The sequence below is a fragment of the Neltuma alba genome, unplaced genomic scaffold (assembly GCF_004799145.2).
Source record: "Neltuma alba isolate B1F8T4 unplaced genomic scaffold, ASM479914v2 tig00013014_pilon, whole genome shotgun sequence".
Lineage (NCBI taxonomy): Eukaryota > Viridiplantae > Streptophyta > Magnoliopsida > Fabales > Fabaceae > Neltuma > Neltuma alba.
Window position 1 is genome coordinate 186,696 of NW_021637362.1, and position 20,574 is coordinate 207,269.

Sequence of the window (20,574 nt, forward strand, 5' to 3'; positions counted from 1 at the left end):
TCTAAACACCTCCTAAGACAAGTTAGACAAGTTTTGAGCAGCGTATCTTTATCAAATGGACCACAACTGTGACACGAGATTCAAAAAGCCAGAAGCTATGCTTTACCACCAAGGGTTGGACAACACAACCTAGGAAAGAAACCTTTACCACGATTTGTTGACATAATTATGGATTTCAGGTAGGATAACGCAGAAAACCCTTCAATATTTTCAAATTGTTATCCGTTGATACAGCTCCAAATTTGCCTCTAGTTCCTGAAAACAGGCAATTTGCAATTGTGTATGGCATGAAAAAGTAACTAGACATGCTGATTCTAAGCAGCTGTTTATCTTACAAACTAAAATTGATATTAGCATGGGAAGAGGATAGGACTGGGGTCTCTCTCTAACCTACTACTTGATAAATCTAGTTTTTTCATCTTTTCTTCGCACCAAAATAACTGTTCTTTAGTGATTCTTGTCATTCTGAGAACCCTTGATATGATTTTGACGTCAATAAGACCAAGAAATAGTTGAATGTCTTCAGGCTTTTGGGGCCAAGAATTCTTTTTCCAGCTCTTCTTTCTGGTCAGTTCTTTCAGTTTCACTGCTTTCTGCATTCAGAAGTAAAAATTAACACTAGAGACATTCCCTTGGTTACATAATTGATCATCCATGATCAGATTCTTGAATAAGTTTAAACCAGACCTTGGAATTGTAAAATAGCTACTCATGCACAGAATTAGTGGATAATGGAATATAAGCCAATAACGCAATGCAATATTTAACCAATTAGCAAGTTAATTGCCTATAACAAGTCTTACAATTGAACGGACAGATGGCCAAGCTCACATTGTACGGTACATGCATTGAAGGCTAATCAAATGATAACACTTGGATACAGTTCTTTAGATGTTAGGTCTTTGATATCAGATTTTCTACTAAAAATATGACATGCAGAGGATTGTTTTTCAAATATTGAATCATGTGTCTTGAGTAGTAAAAGACATAATTTGTCATGTTTTCCTAGAGGAATATGATAACAAACACTTCAAAACTATAACTAGTTCTTGTTCATATGATGCAAACTTGGAGTTGGAGGTATAGCATCTGATTTTACCTTTTCAAGACTAGATTGGACCTGGTGTAGAGGAGTTGCCAGATGGTTCTGATTCCCAAACAGATTGATGACACCACTTGGTTTCTTTTTGTCTCTTTTCAGGAACAGATAAAATGTGAGGATGGAATGTTCGATTATCCCGATAAGATCAGGTGCGAGAACTCTCATCTCCGAATCTTCTTCTGCTGACGGTTGATCCAAACCTGAACAGATTCAAACGTTTGAGCACTTATCCATACTAACCACGAACACCAGAGACAGACTCATGTTGAACATTTCAGAGCAAAATAACTTTTCCTAGAAACATTTATAAAGGCAGATATATCCATGGCACTCTGATTGAATGAAAATGATTTGAGGAAAACTCACCTTGAATATTAGGAACCTGAAGCAATTTAGGCAAACTGTTCCTTGTTCGAGCATAGACTTCAGCCCTGAGACCCTGCTCAAACGGTTCATTCTCAATAAACCTTTGTAATAGAACCTGGAACTGCTGAAACTGCTGAGCACTGTGGTTGTAACAAGTAGGATTTTCAGGTTGCCAAGATATCTTCTGGCTCAGCTGGGTGTATTGACAGTGAAGTGATTCCCAAGTCAAGCATATCTGACCAACGTATGCTGTTTCAATATCCATGTAGGGATCATTTTCAGGCTTTTGAAGATGCTCAGTATCATCATCAGCTTCCTCGAGCTTTTTCAAGGAAAGACACCGAAGGGGTGATTGCAGCTTCTTCGATGCTGATCTTGGTGATGGAGAAGAAAGGTACTGGGAGCCTGTAATAGTGATGCAGAGGCGCCACATAGTGCATATAGTTAATAAGAAAACAGAAGTATCCAGGTTGCTATCTCCAAATAATAAACTTTTCAGTTAACAAGCAATCAGAACTAATTCTACCTTCCTGCTTCAAGAATGGCAAGATAAAGAACAATCATTCTATGAACTTAGAACATGGTATCATGCAATGATAAATTTAGGACACAAAAGGCAGCCTTTAACTAACTGAACCCAAAATCCAAGTTAACTAACTGAACCCAAAATCCAAGTACATCTTCAGAAACTTAGGTAGTATTTGAAAATGTTTATGCAGTAAGGAGGGAGCAATAGGTTACAATATACCTTTGCCAACTTCATTAAGCTGTAGTGTGCTCATCCGATCAAAAAACAGCATTCTTTCACAATATTTTTCAAACACAGCATCGAAACCACGCCACCATCGCTGACCTTCTGCCTCTACATCCCTCCATTCGTTAGAGCTTGACTCTCCTTCCTCTTCCTCATCTTCATCTTCCTCTTGACAAGGTTCTTCTTCAGGAATCAATACCATGAAACTGTTTCTTCTGAGTTCCTTCAGCCTCCTCTTTACTTCATTTGTAATGAAATCATCGTCGTCATCCTCAGCTTCAGCAGCAAGATCTGCATTAACTGATTTAGTTTGATCATCACCACCGTCATCAAGTTTTGGCTCACTATGTTCTGAAACTGGCTTATCCGCTACATCATTTTCTCCATTCGCCTTCTGAGCTTTCTTTGTCTTCTTGATTTTGAAAAAATCCATGCTTTACAAACTATTCTCCTAAATTTTTTTTCAAACCAAACTTCCGAATGCTGGTCTTTCTTTAAGTTCAAAACCTACAATAACATCAAAATCAAAAGAGTAAATAAATAGACTAAAATTACTGGGTACACCCAAATGCCCCATTTTGCTCACAAATTCTGCTTCTGCCTTGAATTTTTTTTCTTTAAAAAAATATACCTTGAACAAGATGTTTAACAACAAGGCCCGAAGAAGCACAAGAGCTTAACTCATTTTAAGTTGTAATGCCAAAAATCTGATAGGAAACTTTCGGACATTTTAACTCCACTAATATAAGAAATTACTGACCTATTATATCAGGAAGAAAAAATTGATGGGAAAATGGCATTCCTTCTACATATATATTTGCTTTTTTTTGGGGGGGGGGGAAGCACAATGTACTTTTTAAATCCCCAACTACGGTGATCAAGGGATTGAACTTTCAAGAATATTCCGGAAATTGCATCTTGAATGATGCTCAGAATCAGAAGATGAAGCACATACCTTTCGAATAATGGAGATAACATCTATAAAACACCAAACTACTGATGACCACTTGCAGATTCATTCTATATTGATGTGAATGAATCCAGCTGCTCTAGCAGCATGAGGCAGAAAGCAACCAGCAAAATTGATGTTCTTGAAAAGTAGCAAGAAGCATCACAAGCAGCGATAACGATCACGATACACCCTTCACCAACTTGTCGCCGTTTAAACGTCTCAAAAGAAGAAAAGAGAGGGGAATAAATCCACCAAAAAGAAAAAGATCATAAATGATCAAAAAGTACATGCAGAAACGAAATGCCCCATAGGACGAATGGAGCTGTAGGCAGTGTGAAATCTCAACACAAAAGGAGCTTAAGAGAGTGCAGACTTGGTGAGAGAAACCCTAGATAGACAAACGGAGAAAGAGCTAGCTCAGTGAAGAGTGAAGAAATGGAGGGAAGAGAAATGCAATAAATGAGAGCCCTCAAGCTCGCTAATTACTTCCGCTGACGATTGATTTTGAAATTAAAAAAGTATATTGTGAAAGATGAATTAAAAAAAATGATGCATTAACGTGTTGGATTTTACGGGAACGGGAGCGCGAAAGCCTAGAAAGAGAGAGTGTCACAGGAGGAGACAGTGTTATCGTACAGAGAATATTGTCAGTCAGGCATTGAGAAAGCCGCGAAAAAGTGATTTTGATTCGTGTAAATGAGGCTGAAATTATGTTTTTGACCTCCGTCAAACCTCATAATGACGGACTGGTCCAGGAGTTTAGCGCGAACGAATAAAAATAAAATGTTCCGTTGCCGGGAATCGAACCCGGGTCTCTCGGGTGAGAGCCGAGTATCCTAACCGACTAGACTACAACGGAATGCTGATGGATGCTTCCAGCCCATTAGTTATTAAAAATTATAAAATTCGATTAATCATCAAGCAATAGAAAATCATTAATCTCATGGAATCCATGCTCATTGGGTTGAGAAACTACATCCTCTTTCTTCAAAAGTATATACAAGTTTGTGCATGCAAGTCTAAAAAAGAACCGTAATATTCATAACATCTATATAACTTTGTTATAAACTTTATATATTATTATATTGATTTATATAATTTTATAAATATGAAAAATTAATTCAAATGTTCTTCATTTAGTACATAGAATCAAGTGTACATATAACATGTGACACAATAATTTTTTAGATTATAGGATATAGTACAGGCATATATGTTTATATATATATATATGTATATATATATGTATCCTTTTATATGTATAATCAGCAAGCCAACTCGTCAAAAAGATATTAAAAAAATAAATATAAATACTTGACAATTTATGGCATACATGTTAAAGAAAAAATGCAAGAATAAAATGCCTACAATGGCTTATAAATAAAATATTTATTATTTCTTCTTAACATAAAAACCTCATTTGACATTAAGAAAAATGAAAAATCATGAATCATCACATTTCTACAAACATTTCAGAGATTTTTCTTGGATCTTATTTTAAAAAATCAAAGTTATCATTTTTTTATTGCTAAAATTTGAAGAGAACTTCGAATGAGATACTTGTGTATTTGCTGGAAAGCGCATATCCAATTTTACATTGAAGAGTATGTCTGCAAATAGATCATAATGAAGGGAAGTTATTTGAATTTTCCCTCTTTCAAAACTCGCAATTATCTATTAATATATAAAAGTAGAGTACAACACATGAGTAGCTAACAAGACAACACGTGGCATCGTCTAAGGGTAGATAAATGTCCTTTTAAAAAAAAACCCACCTTTGTTAACTATTTTTTTAACTATTTATCAGCAGTTTTTTATTATATATTTATCAGCAATTTCCTAAAATAAATTGGTTAGGAGGATATTGGGATATATTTATCTGATCGTGATTTATATGATTGCGGCAGTTTTTTATTATATATTTAAATATTTAAATGCAATTTTTCTAAAAGAAATCCCCAATAAAATCATATAATTGTATCTTTAATTAATTATTAATAAACCAAACTAAATCCAGAAACGTGTGGGTATAATCACAAAATCTGGATTTTGCGTGGTCATTTTTATCGTTATATATTTAAATGCAATCTTCTACAAGAAATCCCTCATAAAATCATATAAATGTTCTTTTTAAAAAAAATCCCACCTTTGTCAATTTTTTTTTTAACCAAACATAAATCCTGAAACGTGTGGATATAATCACAAAATCCGGATTTTGCGTGGCAGTTTTTATCATTATATATTTAAATGCAATCTTCTACAAGAAATCCCTCATAAAATCATATAATTGTATCTTTTATTTATTATCAATTATTAATAAACCAAAAATACGAGTAAGCCCTTGGGCACCATCATGCATTGTTCAGTTTCATTTGACAGCATGTTTCTGAAACCCATGTTCGTGATGTGGTCTCATATCCAGATCATGCCCATGTTGTATGATGCTTGCCTTGACGATTATCTGATGTAGTATCTGCTCATAAAAGCGTGAGCACCATTCCAATGTTCCTTCATGTTCTTCTCCTATTGTTGATAGTGTCAGTCAGGATTTTGTGATTATAGGTGTTATGGCTCCTATTTTTGATGCAATTCGTTCCCTTAATCCTAGCAGGCAGAATTGGCAAATTAAAATTCGTGTAGTTCGTCTGTGGACCATGCCTGGCAGCTATTCCCATGAAGAACTCTTCTCCATTGAGATGCTCCTTCGAAATGAGGATGTGAGTAATGCTTTAGTATCATTCCCTTTCCCAACATGTGGTATAAATCAATGCTTCCTGTGTGTACAAGGTGATAACATACATGCTTTGGTTAAGAGTCCCTCCATTACTTGTCATCTGAATAACTTTACAGAAGGAAAGCTTTGTGTTATTTCCTACTTCATAGTTACACCGAATTATGGGTGGTATAGGACAACTAATCACCCATATCAAATGAACTTCATGTATTCCACGACAGTCCGTCCCCTTTCGGAAGATGATCGTATTCATCAGTTTGGATTTTCCTTCCGTTCCTTTGCCCATATCTTGTCAAATCAGTCTGATGATCACTACTTGACTGGTCTGTGTGTTATGTTGATGTTTGTCTTATTCTGATCCCATTTATGGGTTATGTTAAGTGAATTAATGCGTTTCCTGTTGTGCAGATACCATCGGGATGTTATTCGCTATTGGAGAGAAGGAGGAGTGCAATATCAATGGCCAAACTCAGCACAGAGTTAATGTGGAACTGATGGACAATGGATATGCATGGAAGTTGTATCCCTAATGTGTGGCCACATGTTTTGTGTTATTCATCTTTGCTAAATACACTTCCGATGACATCTATGTTGTTTATGTTTTTTAGAATGGAGAAGCTTTAGTGCACACTCTGGGGGGATTTTGCAGATGAGATTCTCCAATTCATAGCAGGGGATATATCCAGTTCTGTTGTTGTCATTATCCAGCTATGTAAAATTAAAGAGTTTAAATGTATGGTTAATATATTTTGAATAATCTTATAATTAATTTTATCCTCAATGGGTCTAACGTGTTTGTGTTGTGATTTTAGCCAAGAGGAGAATCTCAAACTCTATGTATTCTTCAAGAATCTTCATCCATCCCTCTATTCCTGAAGTGGAACATTTCATGTCAAAGTATGGTTTTGTGATTCAATTTTTCATCTATAAAGTACTAAGATTTTTTTCTACATTCGATTATGTATTAATTTTATATAGTGTGATGACTAATGCGCACGATTTATGTAAAGCCAATATATTGCTTATAATTTTGGAAGCAAGTGGTGACAACCTCGCTTGGTGCAGGTTGAAGGTGAAAGGTGTCGATATGGGGCAAGTTCCGACTAGGATTGCTCCCCAGTCAACAATGAGTGTTGCTGATGAGTTACTGTCTGTTGAATTAAGGCGAAAGATATTTGATCTTCGTTCATTAACTGGGGTGTGTGTTTCCTATTTCTCTCTACTATTATTCATTGTTCACATAATGCTCTCAATTTCACATTATGCTTCTCAATATTTAAATATTTAGTTATTTCTTGTAGGATGGTGTGTGCGCTATTCTAGCAGATATAGTAGACTTTCGTACTGAGAAAGGTTGGATGTATGTCTCTTGTAAGCATTGTGGGAAAAAAGTGGTGCCCGATGGGGAGGGGTTTTTTGTGAGAAGCGTGCTTCCATTATTAAGGCGGTAGTACTAAGGTAGTGCTTTTAGTACCATATGTTATACTTCTGAATGTTTGAGGGACTTGCATGACACTTTGTTCCTATTGGTTTAAGTTGTTATCATAGGTATATGGTTACTTGTGAGGTTATAGATGAGAGTGGATCTTGCAGCATTGTCATATTTGATAGAGAGTTTTTTAGGATGGTTGGTTGTTCTGCATCAGAGACGAGGGATCTTAAACAGTTTGGTGATGAAGGGGTATATCTATATTAATATATTTATTCAAGTGTTGATATGTTCTTGTGGGATATTATTTATTAATAGATTTCTTGATGTATGTTTAGGTTGGTGATGGAGATGGAATCCCAGCAAGCATCTTAGAGCCCCTCACTTGGAAGAGATACTTATTTAAAATGCGTGTTCTTGAGGATTATGTAAAGGCGTATTCAAACACATGTATCGCGGTGCGCTTAACCGGTGATAAGGATATAATTCATTCCTATCAAAAGTTAATAGTAGAGAAGATGCCATCTCAGAATCTTGCTATGGAGGCTAACGTTCAGCATGAGACTATTGTTGGGCTCCCATCCAAGGGTGATATTGGAGAAAATGCTTATGTATCTTCGAAGCTCGAGGTGAGTGAGCAAGGTCCTGATGTGGAGGTTGATGGTGAAGGAAACAATAAAGACGATAGCTTAGCGGTTTTACGTCATCATGGGAAGGCAAAACAGAAGTTGATCGTTGAAGATTAAACATTGTGCTTGTGTCTTCTGTTCAATCTTACATTATGTCTATTTTGTTGTTCTTGAATACTTTAGCCTTTTAATGTTGGTTTAGACTTTGTTTGGTTTTCTATGTTTATGTTTATGTGCTTGGATTGGCAAGACTATGATTTGGTGCCCATATTACATAATACATATCCCAATTTAGTTTTTCCCTCTTTAATTGCCTTGCTTAGCACATTTCCCATTTCAAACAACAATAATGTGGTAATCTTCATTGATATATATGACTTGGGAGTTCTTGAAAATGTTCGGTTTTCATATTACCTAAGTAGAAGTAGAAAGAAATAGATTTTTTTCTTTCTACAAAATTGATAATTTTATCAACAAACAGAGTTTATTGTTTGATAAACAAACAGTTTAAATTTAACAAAAAACTAAACGTTGCTTAATATAATGTAATTTTGATAATTTTTGGATGCATATCCCAGTTCAGTTTTACACCGTTACCTTGCGAGTTAACTTGTGAATCCTTAAATATACTTTGAAATCTGAATTAGGATGTGGGGAATATATTTTATTTCTATTAATATGCCACATAATATTTAAACTATTATATATTCACCTGAAATATAGGAGGAGCTATAGTAACAAAATCTGGAAACATGTGAAGTTTTTTATTATATATTTATCAGTAATTTCCTAAAATAAATTGGTTATGAGGATATTGGGATATATTTATCGAATCGTGCTTATAACTGTTTACTATATACATTAAACAAGTGGTTGTGCCACTAAATATTTAAACTACCCACTTATTATTAAAATTGATTTATAAATCGATAAATTATAGAAAGAGATATAATCACAAATCCGGAAAGGCATGGCATTTTTTTTAAAATATATTTATCGGTTAATTTATAAATTGATAAATTATAGGGAGTGCTATAATTATAAAATCCGGAAAGGTGGGGCAGTTTTTTTAAAATATTTTTATCAGCAATTTAATACAATAAATACCAATGCATTTGTATATCTAGACTAATAAAAAACTGCCAATTACTATCAAGAAAAAAAAAGTCATTGGGATAAATATTTAAGTTGTCTATTAAATAAAAGCAATATACTTACCAACTAAATATAAGGTATATTCATATTCAAATTATTGGGAAGTTAAGGATGCGGATATATCAGACTCCAAGATACTTTGAAATCCGAATTAGCATGTGGGGAATATATTTTATTTGTATTAATATGCCACATAATATTTAAACTATGGTATAAATTGATAAATTATAGGAACAGCTATAATCACAAATTCTGGAAACGTCAGCAGTTTTTTATTATATATTTATCGTCAATTTAATACAATAAATATCAATACATTTGTATATCTGGACTAATAAAAAACTGGCAATTACTCTCAAGAAAAAAAAGTCATTGGGATAAATGTTTTAGTTGTATATTAAATAAGAGCAATATGCTTACATGCATTAGCTTTTCTTTGTCTATACATCTTCCCCTGTAATTGTTAACTAAGACAATATTAGATCAGACCCAAATATTATATTTTTCTTTTGTAATTATTAACTGTCATATTATGATATGACACTATTGCATCCAATATCTTTTAAATGGCTAACCATTTTACTTTCATTTAATTTTTTATATAGTAACAGACCATATTACACCTGTGCATCGCACGTGTCTTGTACTAGTTAAATGAAAATAACAATGTATTTTCAATGAAGCTTAATCTAAAGTAATCCCGTAATAGTGTTTTTTTTTGGTTGGGGGGTAGATCTGAGAAATCTTAGGTCAACCTACTTTCAGAAGGCGGGGGCATATAATAGAATAGTTTCTAATAATCAAAGTCTTACAGAAAATTTGAAGATGTACAATTTCACAAATGAAATGAACCTATTAATAGAACAAAACATCTATACCATGACGTTATATAATAAAATTATTACATTCAATGATTGAAGGATAGTCTTATAAATGCCACAGTCGAATCTAGTTTCTCTCATGGTTTTGCTCAGTCCTAATCTCCCAAGGCTTGGCAAACTTCACTTTAATGGCTGAAACTTGAAAGGAGCTATAGATTAGCCGTCGTTAGAATCCCAACCAAGTAGGTGGTATTGGCTGAAACCTGCTCTTGGCACATGCTAAAGTATCATAGTAATCTACATGGTTGAAGCAATCACGGAAATCAGTGAATAGCTTCTCAAACACCCTCCATTGGACTTTGACTGATCTAGTGTATGGATATGGCAGAAAAACCTGCTGAAAGTAAACCCAAAAATAAAACTAATATTCAGATTCTCGATGAGGAACAAAAAGATTGGTTTTATTAGCCTCGTGGGAAGAATATTTTGTAAGACCAACATGTACGCTCTTCTTATCAAAATTAGATTCTCTCATGGAATTGGATGGTTCTGTGCAGAGCATTTTATCGCAAGGTTCCAATAACACAAGGTACTCTTTTTATTTTTTCAATTGGGAACAGCAAGCAAAAGCTTGATACAAATCAGGAGAGTAGATTTGTGAGTCTTATCTCCTTTCACGTGCATATTGAGCTGCACAGACTAGAACAACGGAGTCAACATACATGGGAGTTATATTAGCATCATGATTATTCTTAGCAAGAACATCTGCATATCAACGCTTCTGTGTGTGTGTGTGTGTGTGTGTGATGAAGTTGGAAATAACACAACGTATTAATATACTCTGAATAGGCAACAGCTAACACTAGATTTACGTCTCAGGCTTTCTCAAAAGCGATCACTTTACCAGGTTGAATAGTAGAATCAGCAGAACTGAAATTTTTTTCTTTGAAATATACCCTTTTTTGAAAAATAAAATCAGTACAGCTCTTAAAACAAGACTCGTTTTCTTCAACTAGGTCATGCATCCAGGTAGCTTCCAAAAGATAAGGCTAGCGAGGAAAGAAAGGGAAATTCTAGGAGAAAACGGCCATTGGTCTTAGTGGAAGAGGTTTTGACTGCTTAAACATGAGGTCCTGAGTTCAGGTCCGTGTAGACGCACCCAAAAAAAAAAAAAAAAAAAAGGTCTTTAGGAGAGCTACCCCTAATTGAACCCAATAATATTTAGATCTAATTCAATCAAATAGCCATACTTAAAAATAAATAAATAAAAAATCAGCAGGTATAGTAGTAAAAGCAACACTTACATCCCCCTCCTGGGCTAGACGTTTAAGTAAGGCAAATGTGCGCTCATTTTCCTCCAAATTGTCTAGAACAGCTAGCCATATTAGTGACGCAAGCTCATGGGCTGAGTCTCTTGATTTCCCACAAGCAATGAACTGATCTGTAAATAGCCAAGTAATTTTTACAAAGAATTATACAAGGCATTAACAAATGTCAGCTAGACGACATCATACAAAAAGGCTTGACAGGGCTTGGTTGGTTTAACTCGCAGTTCTGGAAAAAGATCAACGTTATTACCGTATAGATTTAATTTGATTAGAGTCTATATATATGCACAAAGATCTGTTGCATCGTGTGGAATAGGCATTCAAAAGCAAAAGGAAATCAACAATAAAGAAGCAGTTAAGATCAGAAAACAGTTTAGTTGAAAAACAGTTAATGACAGAAAATTTTAATATATGTTCTTTATTTTGACTATGTTAGTGTTTATTATAAATGCAATCCGATGATGCACAGGCCTTGAATACCAAAAAAGAAGACAAAATGAAAGCAGAGAGGCCACACCAATAATGGTTCCATGAAGTATTCCGCTGTGAGGTGGCATAGTTGGAAGTTCAAGCTGCTCTTTCAAAAATAGATAAACATGGCCAACAATCTCATCTACCTCACTGTCCAAAGCAAATATTTGTTTACTTATATAAAAGGCCATAAATCTCCTGAAACGATATGAAGACAATGTCAGAAACACATGCTTTGCATATCCTAAATGCATAGAACTGGGGAGCTTAGATTACTTTAAATATCAAAAATAACATATAAAGCTATAAATTTTTTGTCTGCAAATGAGTATTTGATTCTGACAGAAGTCATTACAGAAATACAGTCATCCTGTCTGAGTAACTGCAAGAAGTAAGAACCGAATTCTACATACTATGATATGAATATTGTAAAAAATAGCAATGACAGATGTATAGATAATTGTCAATATTATTATTGTTTAGGACAAACGGTATCAAAGCATCATATATACTTGTGGAAGCGAGATTCGCTGAAGCATTTTGTCAAGCAGTAATCAAATAACTCAGTCTTCATAAAATAAAACTGGCTTTGAGATGTTAAATAATTCCAGATGTTCGATGTGGTTGTAATGTGTCAAAAGGAAAGTATTGAATTAGAAAAATGCTACCTCCTGCTTAAACCTCGAGGAATAGGCCCAGGCCATCTTCGAGCTTGATCTGCCAAAGGAAAATTCTTAGCTAAAGCTGCCTGCCACAAGCATTCACGACGAAAAAGACTGGCCCAGTGCTTTTTAACACAAGATATCTGTGGCCAGTCTTTAACTGGGACTCTAACGAAAATTTCTATCAACAAATGATCAGGCAGCCTTCCAAATAGATTTTCGCTCGACAAAGAATCCTCTTCATCACAATTATTGGTCATTAGAAATCTGCATAGAAAGAATCTCGAAAATACTATAAACGAAGTAGAAAAGGCAAACAAACGAAACCAAAGAGAATCACCAAACAAGAATCCGAGAAGAAACCCATGTTAGTTTCTAATCGAACGAACTCGAAGTCCTCTACTTTCCTCGAGAAAATACTACGATTATCACAAGAAACACAAATTTTCAGGTGTTGTTTATAGTTTGTACACTGAAGCTATGTAAATTGGAGGAATCCAGAGGACGTACGTGCTTCCAGAAGCAGACGGCGGAAATCAGAGAAAGCGGTGAGCTTTGGACTTCGGAGTTTCCAGCTGAGTTTGGTACTCGTGAAATGATTTCTTCTTACGCAATGGACGGTGGGTGAAGTATTGATTTGTTTTTGTTCTCACATTCTGATTATTTATTACGTCATATTTTTCCCCTTTGAAATTTATTTAATCTTATTTTAAGAAAGCAAAAATTAATTTTCTGAAATATTATGAAGTGTTGAAACTTGAAAACTCCATTTGTGGTAGGCAGTGGCTGAGGACGTATGTTGATTCTGTTGTTACTGTTGATCTCGTCCCCTCTCTCTCAAACGACCAAAAGACAAGAAAATATTAAAAAAATGGAAAAGAAAAAAAAATTACAACTTGCACTGGGTTTTCGTTATTTGGCTAAAGGACAAACAGAAAGAGCAAGGGTCACGTTGGTGATAGTGTCATTTAAATAAAATAATGAAAAAGGGAACTCACATATCAGTTCCCAAAATTTAACATTTATTACAGTAAAAACCCCTTTTAGGTGGAACTTATTTGTAACAGTCCTGGTAATGAAATTTATACATGAATGATGAGCGTATCCAAATATGTAGCTAAAAATATTGTATTATTCCTATAACTTATTAATACTAACAACTAGTGTTAAGTACGGTGGTAATTATCGTTTTTAAATATTAAAAAAAAGATTCTTTGAGAATATTGATCAATTTATATCCACGTGATTACATGTCTAAAACAATAATGTCTTGAAGTTACATTATAAAAACAGGTATGGTGTTGACAATGACGGGAGTGTTTGGATAAAAACAAAACCATGGTTTCAGAAGTGCTTTTACGGATTACGAAGTAAATATGTAGAGGAGGTTACCTCGTTTTGCAGAAAAGTGCTTCTGAAACCACGGTTTCAGAGCATCCAAACAGGCCCGACATTGTTATCTTCTTTATAATCTTAGGTAAGGCTACAGTGCACAGGCTGGACAGAACCAAAGCCCAACCTGAAGTCCGATCTGATTTTTGGTCAGACTGGGTTTGGCAGTCTGTGGTCTGATTCAGTCTAGTAATGAACCGAGATTGGGTTGGATTAGACTTGGTCCACCAGATTGATGGACTGGTCTAGGCAAACAAATATGTATTATTTTTCTTTAAAATACTATTGTTAATAATATGTATTAGAATGAAAACATTTTAATATACAATTACTCCCCCAAACCCTTATTAAAGGGGTTATTTAGAAGAAAATTTTAATCTTTATTATGAAGGGTCAACAGGGTTATTAATAATTTTTTCCTTGTTTATTATCATTGAAACTTATTCTAACAGGCACAATTATATTCTCTAATTTGAACCAAAAACAGAATGGATTTACTTTTTTTGAAACCATCATTTGAGTCTAAAACCATGGTTTCTTAATCCCGGTTTGGCAAATTTGGGACCCAAACCGTATATATGGATTCTTCCAGATAAAAGTATAAAAACTTTCATGTATACGATGAGTCGACCACAATGGAGACCAAGTATGGGGGGAAAAAATATTTGCACTTTGTTCCCTCCAGTTTGCAGATTGTTTCCGCCCAAAAAACTGGAATTAATCCCTCCATGAATAACAAGTTGGAGTGTGTTGGAGAAGGAGCCTCAATCTGAATCTGAAACTCAAAACAGGAATGGTGATGACAGTGACGTTGTTATCAATAGGTGAGTAATAATTGATGAAGATCAGACGCCATCAAAGCAGAACGGCAACCCATTCCCTTGACGTGAAGTCCTTAACTGTAGCACATTAATTTACTCCACTTACCCAGATTCACTCGCGAGTTAAGATTAGATCTTCTAAAATAAAATATTATTTTCAAGGATCTAAGACCATTGATCAATTGAATCATATCAGAATAGATGAATGTGCTTGAAACTCAAAAGTAATGATATCCAAAGCTCATTCAAGGGTTCTTTAAGCTTGAAGGATGGAAAGGAAACCTGACTCCAATTTTTTTTTTGGTACAAAAAGTTTAGATAAGTTGCATTTTAAAAGTTCATCATTACAACATGCCTTCATAATCAAAGAAAGCTTGCAGATTGTTCACTAACAAAATTCTCGTGTCAGTAGCGAGATTCAAACCTACAATTTTATAAGTTACAAGCCAATTTTTTACCACAGACTAATAAATTGACTCAGAATTTTTACTTCGAAACTCAAAACCTAATTATACACTTCATATTCATACAGATATCTCATAAAAAACAGTAGGCGAAAATCATTCAAATGAGTTATAACAAGATAACTCGAAGAGGCAAAATAGCATAATGCATCCAATCGCTTGTACATGTTCAAGTGTAGACTCTAAGATTAGGGGTGTGCAAAAACCCGGTGATCCAATACAGTCCAATCTAACCTGAAGTAGTTCGATCTAGTCCAGTCCAAATAAACTATATAATGAAATTAGAATAGATTAGACCAGACTAGTTGATTAGGTTGGACTGGGTTTCGGACCAAGTGATCAGACCACAAGGACTAGTCTGGTCTGGTCTAGTCTAGGTGAATTTTTTATTTTTCAATAATTTAATTTGGATGTTACCTTTAATTTTTTTTAATGTTTTTAAAGATTTTTATGTATTTATGATGAAGTCTTAATATTTTAAGATGAGTTTCATATGATTATGGGTATTTTTTAATAATCACTTTTTCTTAAAATCTATTCTCCCAAAATCTATTTTTCAAAAGCTATTCCTTAAATCATAGTTTGGTTTTATCCAAACACCCTCTAAATTTGCTAGAAGGGTAGTTTTGAAAAACTTTATACTTTAGGAACACATTTAATGATATAACTATCATTTCTTAGTTTGTGTGAATTAACTTGTTGATCCATTATAATAAGGAGAAAAATAAATAAATATGAAAGACAAAGTAAATTGAGGTATTATATTTAAAACCAAATTGAGATTTTAAATAGCTTTTATATTTAGGAGGGGGATAATAAATATTTTTTGGGAAGAAAAACAATGATGGAGAAAGAAAACTTTCTTTATCCTCTTCCCCCCCCCCCCCCCAAAAACAAAAAAACAAAAAGAAGAGGCACAGAACCGGCAAGTTATTCATTACTCAACCATATGATTTCGCTAGAATGAGACCCTCAAACAAATGATAGAAGCCCTCAACCTCCCAATTAAATGTGGATTATACATGTTATTTTGATGAATGTGTGAGGATTCAACGAACAAAAAAGGGCTGTTAAGTTACCTGCAATTTTTATGAAGCAGCATAATAAAATAAAAATCGAACCTTTTTCTTAAGAGAAACACAGAGCAAAACATAGTTCACTGGCCGTTAAAATGGAATATTTACCACGACTGAGATACTTGATGCAAGGATAAGAAAACATCAATAATTCTGGGCATATAAGCCTCTGCCAGTTTGCCAGAAGAATTGATTACTTGCTCTCCGTATTGCTTTGCTACTTGCATAAATATTGGCTTGCTGAGAACAGTTTCCAATTATTGCAACTATTGCTCATCAGTAAAGAGATTGGGCTCTGGTAAACACAAATACTCCTCCTCCACCAACCGCACGACCCAAAAGCAAATTATTATCCAAATAAGATAGATAATATAGCCCTCCTACTGATTGCCTATAATTCCAAATAAAAACAACCCAGTGTTATTAGACTTGTCCCATGATACTTGTTTTTTTCCCTTACTAGAATAGCACATTACATACCTTCCAGGGTCCCGTACGGGGATTTGAGCTTTGAAAGTACGGAGGAATTGTAATATCTGCACAGGCATGTATACATAACATAATTAAAAAATAAAAAGAAGTCTGTAAGTAACAGCTTGCGTGCGAGTGCACACAAAACTTCATTCATTCATATAAAAAGTGAGTCTTTCACCCAAAAAAGGTGAGTCACCAGATTTTTTTAACAGACGCTGCTTCATGAATAATTTAATGAATGTCAATGAGATCTTGAATGCTAGTATGAAGTAGAAAAACCAAATACAGCTGCTTAATGTTGAATCCATTACCTGCAAGCTTATAAAAGACCGTGGTAGTATTGCTGGAGCTATTGCAGCCTGTAGCTCCTCGCTAATAATTATATCTTGGAGTGTGATCTGCGAATATTGGGTAACATAAAACACTGATAATAGAAGAAGATATCACTTACAATAAATATCAATAGTGGAAGAGTCTTTTCTTCTGTGTCATAGATGATGCTAATATGAATTTTGAGGACAACATCATCTCCACGTGTATCTTGTCAGTTTATGTTAAACTATGCATATATATTAAGCTTTAAAACTTCCTTCAAGAAATTAAATTAGATGCATGCACTGAATGCCATCTAACCATGGGGCAGAGGAGAGTTTGCCAAAATATTAACCGTTGAATCACTATTAAAAAATATGGTTCTGCCACTCAATAGCTGTCAGAGATAAACTTTTGGTCTTTTAAATTTTTTCCCCTTGAGCCTTCAGATAGCATGTCTTTATAAGTATTTCTTGTATGTGCAAGTTATCTGCACTACCCATTTCACTATGAAATCATTTGAGTTAGTCTTCAAGAAAATAGAAAAATAAAAAACTGAGATGGATGCCCATTTCTTCAACCTGAACAAGAAGTCCATTTGTTCCGGCAATTAGTACCTCAGCATCACCATCATTATATAATAGAGCTTTAATCTTTAGTTTATGCTAAAAGAGTAAAATCACTTTTGATAGATAAGGCAAAATCTATGCACAAAAAAAGAAGTTAAAGTTGAAGTATGATCTAACTTATGGAGAAATATGTAATTAAGACGGAAAAAAGCATGCATATATTTATCATGAAATAATGACAAATAGTTTCTGTTTGAGAGGGTTTATTTCTCAAATATTGTAGAAAGCAAGCTCCTGGAATTCAGACTTATTACCTCTTGAAACTGAAGATAGATATTACGTGCAGATACAGCAGAAAACTTGGCAGATACAAGCAATGTGGCACCTTCTTGGTCCTGCATATGGGAAAGGGCAAGAAATTTTTATTAAAATGGGTTCAAGGGTGCAGCACCACAGCTCAAGCATTTCATGCAATTTTCTTTGCTCATCTATCAAGCTTAGGCCAATTGGTACGGTAATATGGAAAATGTAATGCTGGAAAAAGCTAAATGGAAGAAGCTTTAGAATGCCAAGATCAAGGAGAATTTTCTCAAATTTCTAACCGACTTGGAAACACCCTAACAGTATGCATTTGAAACGTCATTCCAGTTTGCAGACAACTAATATGTCTTGAAGTTTCCAAATATTTCTGGTATAAAATTCTGGTTATCTTATTACTGAAAAAAGCAATACAAATAGGATTCCTTCTCTTACATATTTCGAGAGGTCAAAAAGCATGGTCCCAGTGAGAAATTATCAAAAGTAACGGGAATAGAAATGACAAGTTACTTAGCCATCTTTAACTCAAGGTCTGCATATTTCATAATCACTTGAGGAGTCCAATCTAGGAAGTTAGTCCATGATATAGTGGAAATGGAAGAGGATATTAAGAAGAGAAGTGTCATAGTTATAGTTTGAGAGAAACAAAAAATTGCAACTTGAGTTTTGAATTGCAGAGCTTGTATTCATATCCGAGTTAAAGCCTGTTGACAAAGACAGGGTAAACCAAAGGAAGGAATTGTTTTTACCTCCAGCAAATTTGGAATACTCCACCGGACAATGTTGCGAATAATACCTCCATTAGTCTGATCTTGACATTCAAATTTCTGAAAGATCTGTCCAACCTATCACAACAGAGTAGCAAGGAGATTAATAAAATGCTAAGAGATCGACATTAAAGGACATAGAACAAAGGAAAAAACATTAACACAGTCCTACATGACCTTATTTTACAGAATCCTGATGCAGCAAGGCACTACCGACTACCAAGTACTGACAAGTTCAAACGTCATCCAATAAATGCAGAAGATAAAAGGTAATTTTATTTGAACCCTCATCTACTTAATGGTTAATGGAAACAGTTTTTTATAATTAGAAAAGACATTGCAGGCAGAGTATTCAGTCAGAAGAAAGAAAGAACTCCCAAGACTTGACTGAAAGATACTAAATTTCATTATTAATACTTGAAAGAAAGGAAGTCTAGCAGCAGCTTCCAGAAGAACGAGCACATCAGGGGCAGAAGTATACTGCAGGCGCCATGTTCCATTCAATTTTACCAAATCAATTGGCTCGCCCATGTTGTACGTCTCCACATTCACCTGCCAAATGCATATACCAAGAAAATTTTATATTAACCAACTTCATTTTCCTTTGTGGTTTTCATCCTAAATGGTCCCCACAATATCTAGCAAAGAATTTAGATTAAGAGGAAGGCTGACATAGATCATAATGAAGAAGGGAACAAAGAAAATAAACAACAGACCAGAGACTCCTCAATGGAAGAGCGTTGCTCAGCAGTTGTGGAGAGTCCCCTTTGTGTCTCCTGGATAGCACTTAAAAGTATGTGCTTCTTGTCCTCTAACTCAATTTCATATGCCTACAATCCCAAACATTGCCGACTATGATGAAACAAAAAAAGGAGTTGAAACTAAAATAGAAACTGTGGAACAAATAATATAAGGCCAACCTGAGTGTCTGGGGTGGCTATTGATGCCGAACATGCAAACATTTTAGGCATGAAGAATTTCCTGGTGGTACCAAAGACTGGCCTAACCTGGCCATTGGACGTCTTTCCAGAACGTGGATAATAAGCAGGTGAAGAGAAAGCCAAGCTCATTCCTGCATTGATGATAAACAATTCCAATAGCCTGTTACTGCGAAAGCCAGCGACCTAAATCTGCGTTAGAGCAAATGAACTTCTCCGGCTCGCATGTTGACAGAATCTACACCTCAACAAATAAGGTTCTGGAGTCTGTAAAAACATGTACCAAAGCTGCAAATTTTACAATACAAGGTTCTCACTTTCCGGAGCTCGAATTTTATAATGACCGTAATTCTATCACACGAAAAAAATCAAAATAATTGCTGTCCGTGTAGGCCTATAGCCAACGTTATACAATACAGGACTGAAGCTGTATTGTTTCCATTATATGAATGAATCGGCTCCTATAGTCGGCTCATCTTCAGAAATAAATAAGGAAATCTTGACACAAAATTCAAGATATCGAATCTATGTTAATTCGACTCCAATTTCTTGGGCATACCATAAAAAGGTCAAGTGAATAAAGAACCCTTTCTTTTCTTCGGGTCGGGGCAAACTTCAAATTTTCATGATTAATTCAAATTGCTACATTCAATTCGGCAAGGAATGAGAAAAGTGAAGTTATCAGTTTGTCTGAGCATTTCAGCCCGTACGATTGGCTATCTCAGTATTCGGAATCTAAATCAGAATAGTAATGTACACAGCAATCATAACGATCCAAAATTGAAGAGGAAATCCACAATTAAAAAGTGAAATAAGAACAAAAATCGAAGTACCTTTTGCGAGTGATTGTTTATTACTGAAGTTCCACGAAGTTTCTGGGGGTAACCACAGTGGCTCGCCCCCGAATCCACGAGTGGTTGTGGTCGTGACTTGTGGACCTCACATGGGTGGACGAAAGGAAGTTCGCTTCGACACATCGCTAGCCGTTATGTTGATGATCAAAGTCGGATCTCCACAGGTCTCGAGTTCGAGCTGTGGGA

At 34.9% G+C, this 20,574-nt stretch overlaps 2 protein-coding genes, 1 non-coding gene and 1 pseudogene across 3 annotated transcripts; all 4 read right to left on the reverse strand.

Annotated features, from left to right (window-relative positions):
* Positions 1–261: 261 nt before the first annotated feature.
* Positions 262–2,687, reverse strand: LOC114733560 (uncharacterized; annotated as a pseudogene).
* A 1,273-nt stretch (positions 2,688–3,960) lies between these two features.
* Positions 3,961–4,033, reverse strand: TRNAE-CUC (transfer RNA glutamic acid (anticodon CUC)). The gene has a single exon. It is a non-coding gene; the product is annotated as a tRNA-Glu (tRNA).
* Positions 4,034–9,929: 5,896 nt separating this feature from the next.
* On the reverse strand, positions 9,930–13,013 carry LOC114733528 (uncharacterized). Its single transcript, XM_028921000.1, has 5 exons — positions 12,914–13,013; positions 12,410–12,458; positions 11,788–11,939; positions 11,247–11,383; positions 9,930–10,339 (listed from the first exon to the last, which is right to left on the reverse strand). The coding sequence occupies exons 3-5, from the start codon at positions 11,930–11,932 to the stop codon at positions 10,169–10,171; spliced, it is 453 nt and encodes a 150-aa protein (XP_028776833.1). The 5' UTR covers positions 11,933–11,939; positions 12,410–12,458; positions 12,914–13,013; the 3' UTR covers positions 9,930–10,168.
* A 2,986-nt stretch (positions 13,014–15,999) lies between these two features.
* On the reverse strand, positions 16,000–20,462 carry LOC114733551 (probable plastid-lipid-associated protein 10, chloroplastic). Its single transcript, XM_028921025.1, has 9 exons — positions 20,368–20,462; positions 19,517–19,668; positions 19,313–19,426; positions 19,014–19,148; positions 18,579–18,674; positions 17,826–17,906; positions 16,942–17,028; positions 16,637–16,692; positions 16,000–16,547 (listed from the first exon to the last, which is right to left on the reverse strand). Exons 2-9 carry the CDS (start codon positions 19,664–19,666, stop codon positions 16,433–16,435), a joined length of 834 nt encoding a protein of 277 aa, XP_028776858.1. The 5' UTR covers positions 19,667–19,668; positions 20,368–20,462; the 3' UTR covers positions 16,000–16,432.
* Between the last annotated feature and the right edge of the window lie 112 nt (positions 20,463–20,574).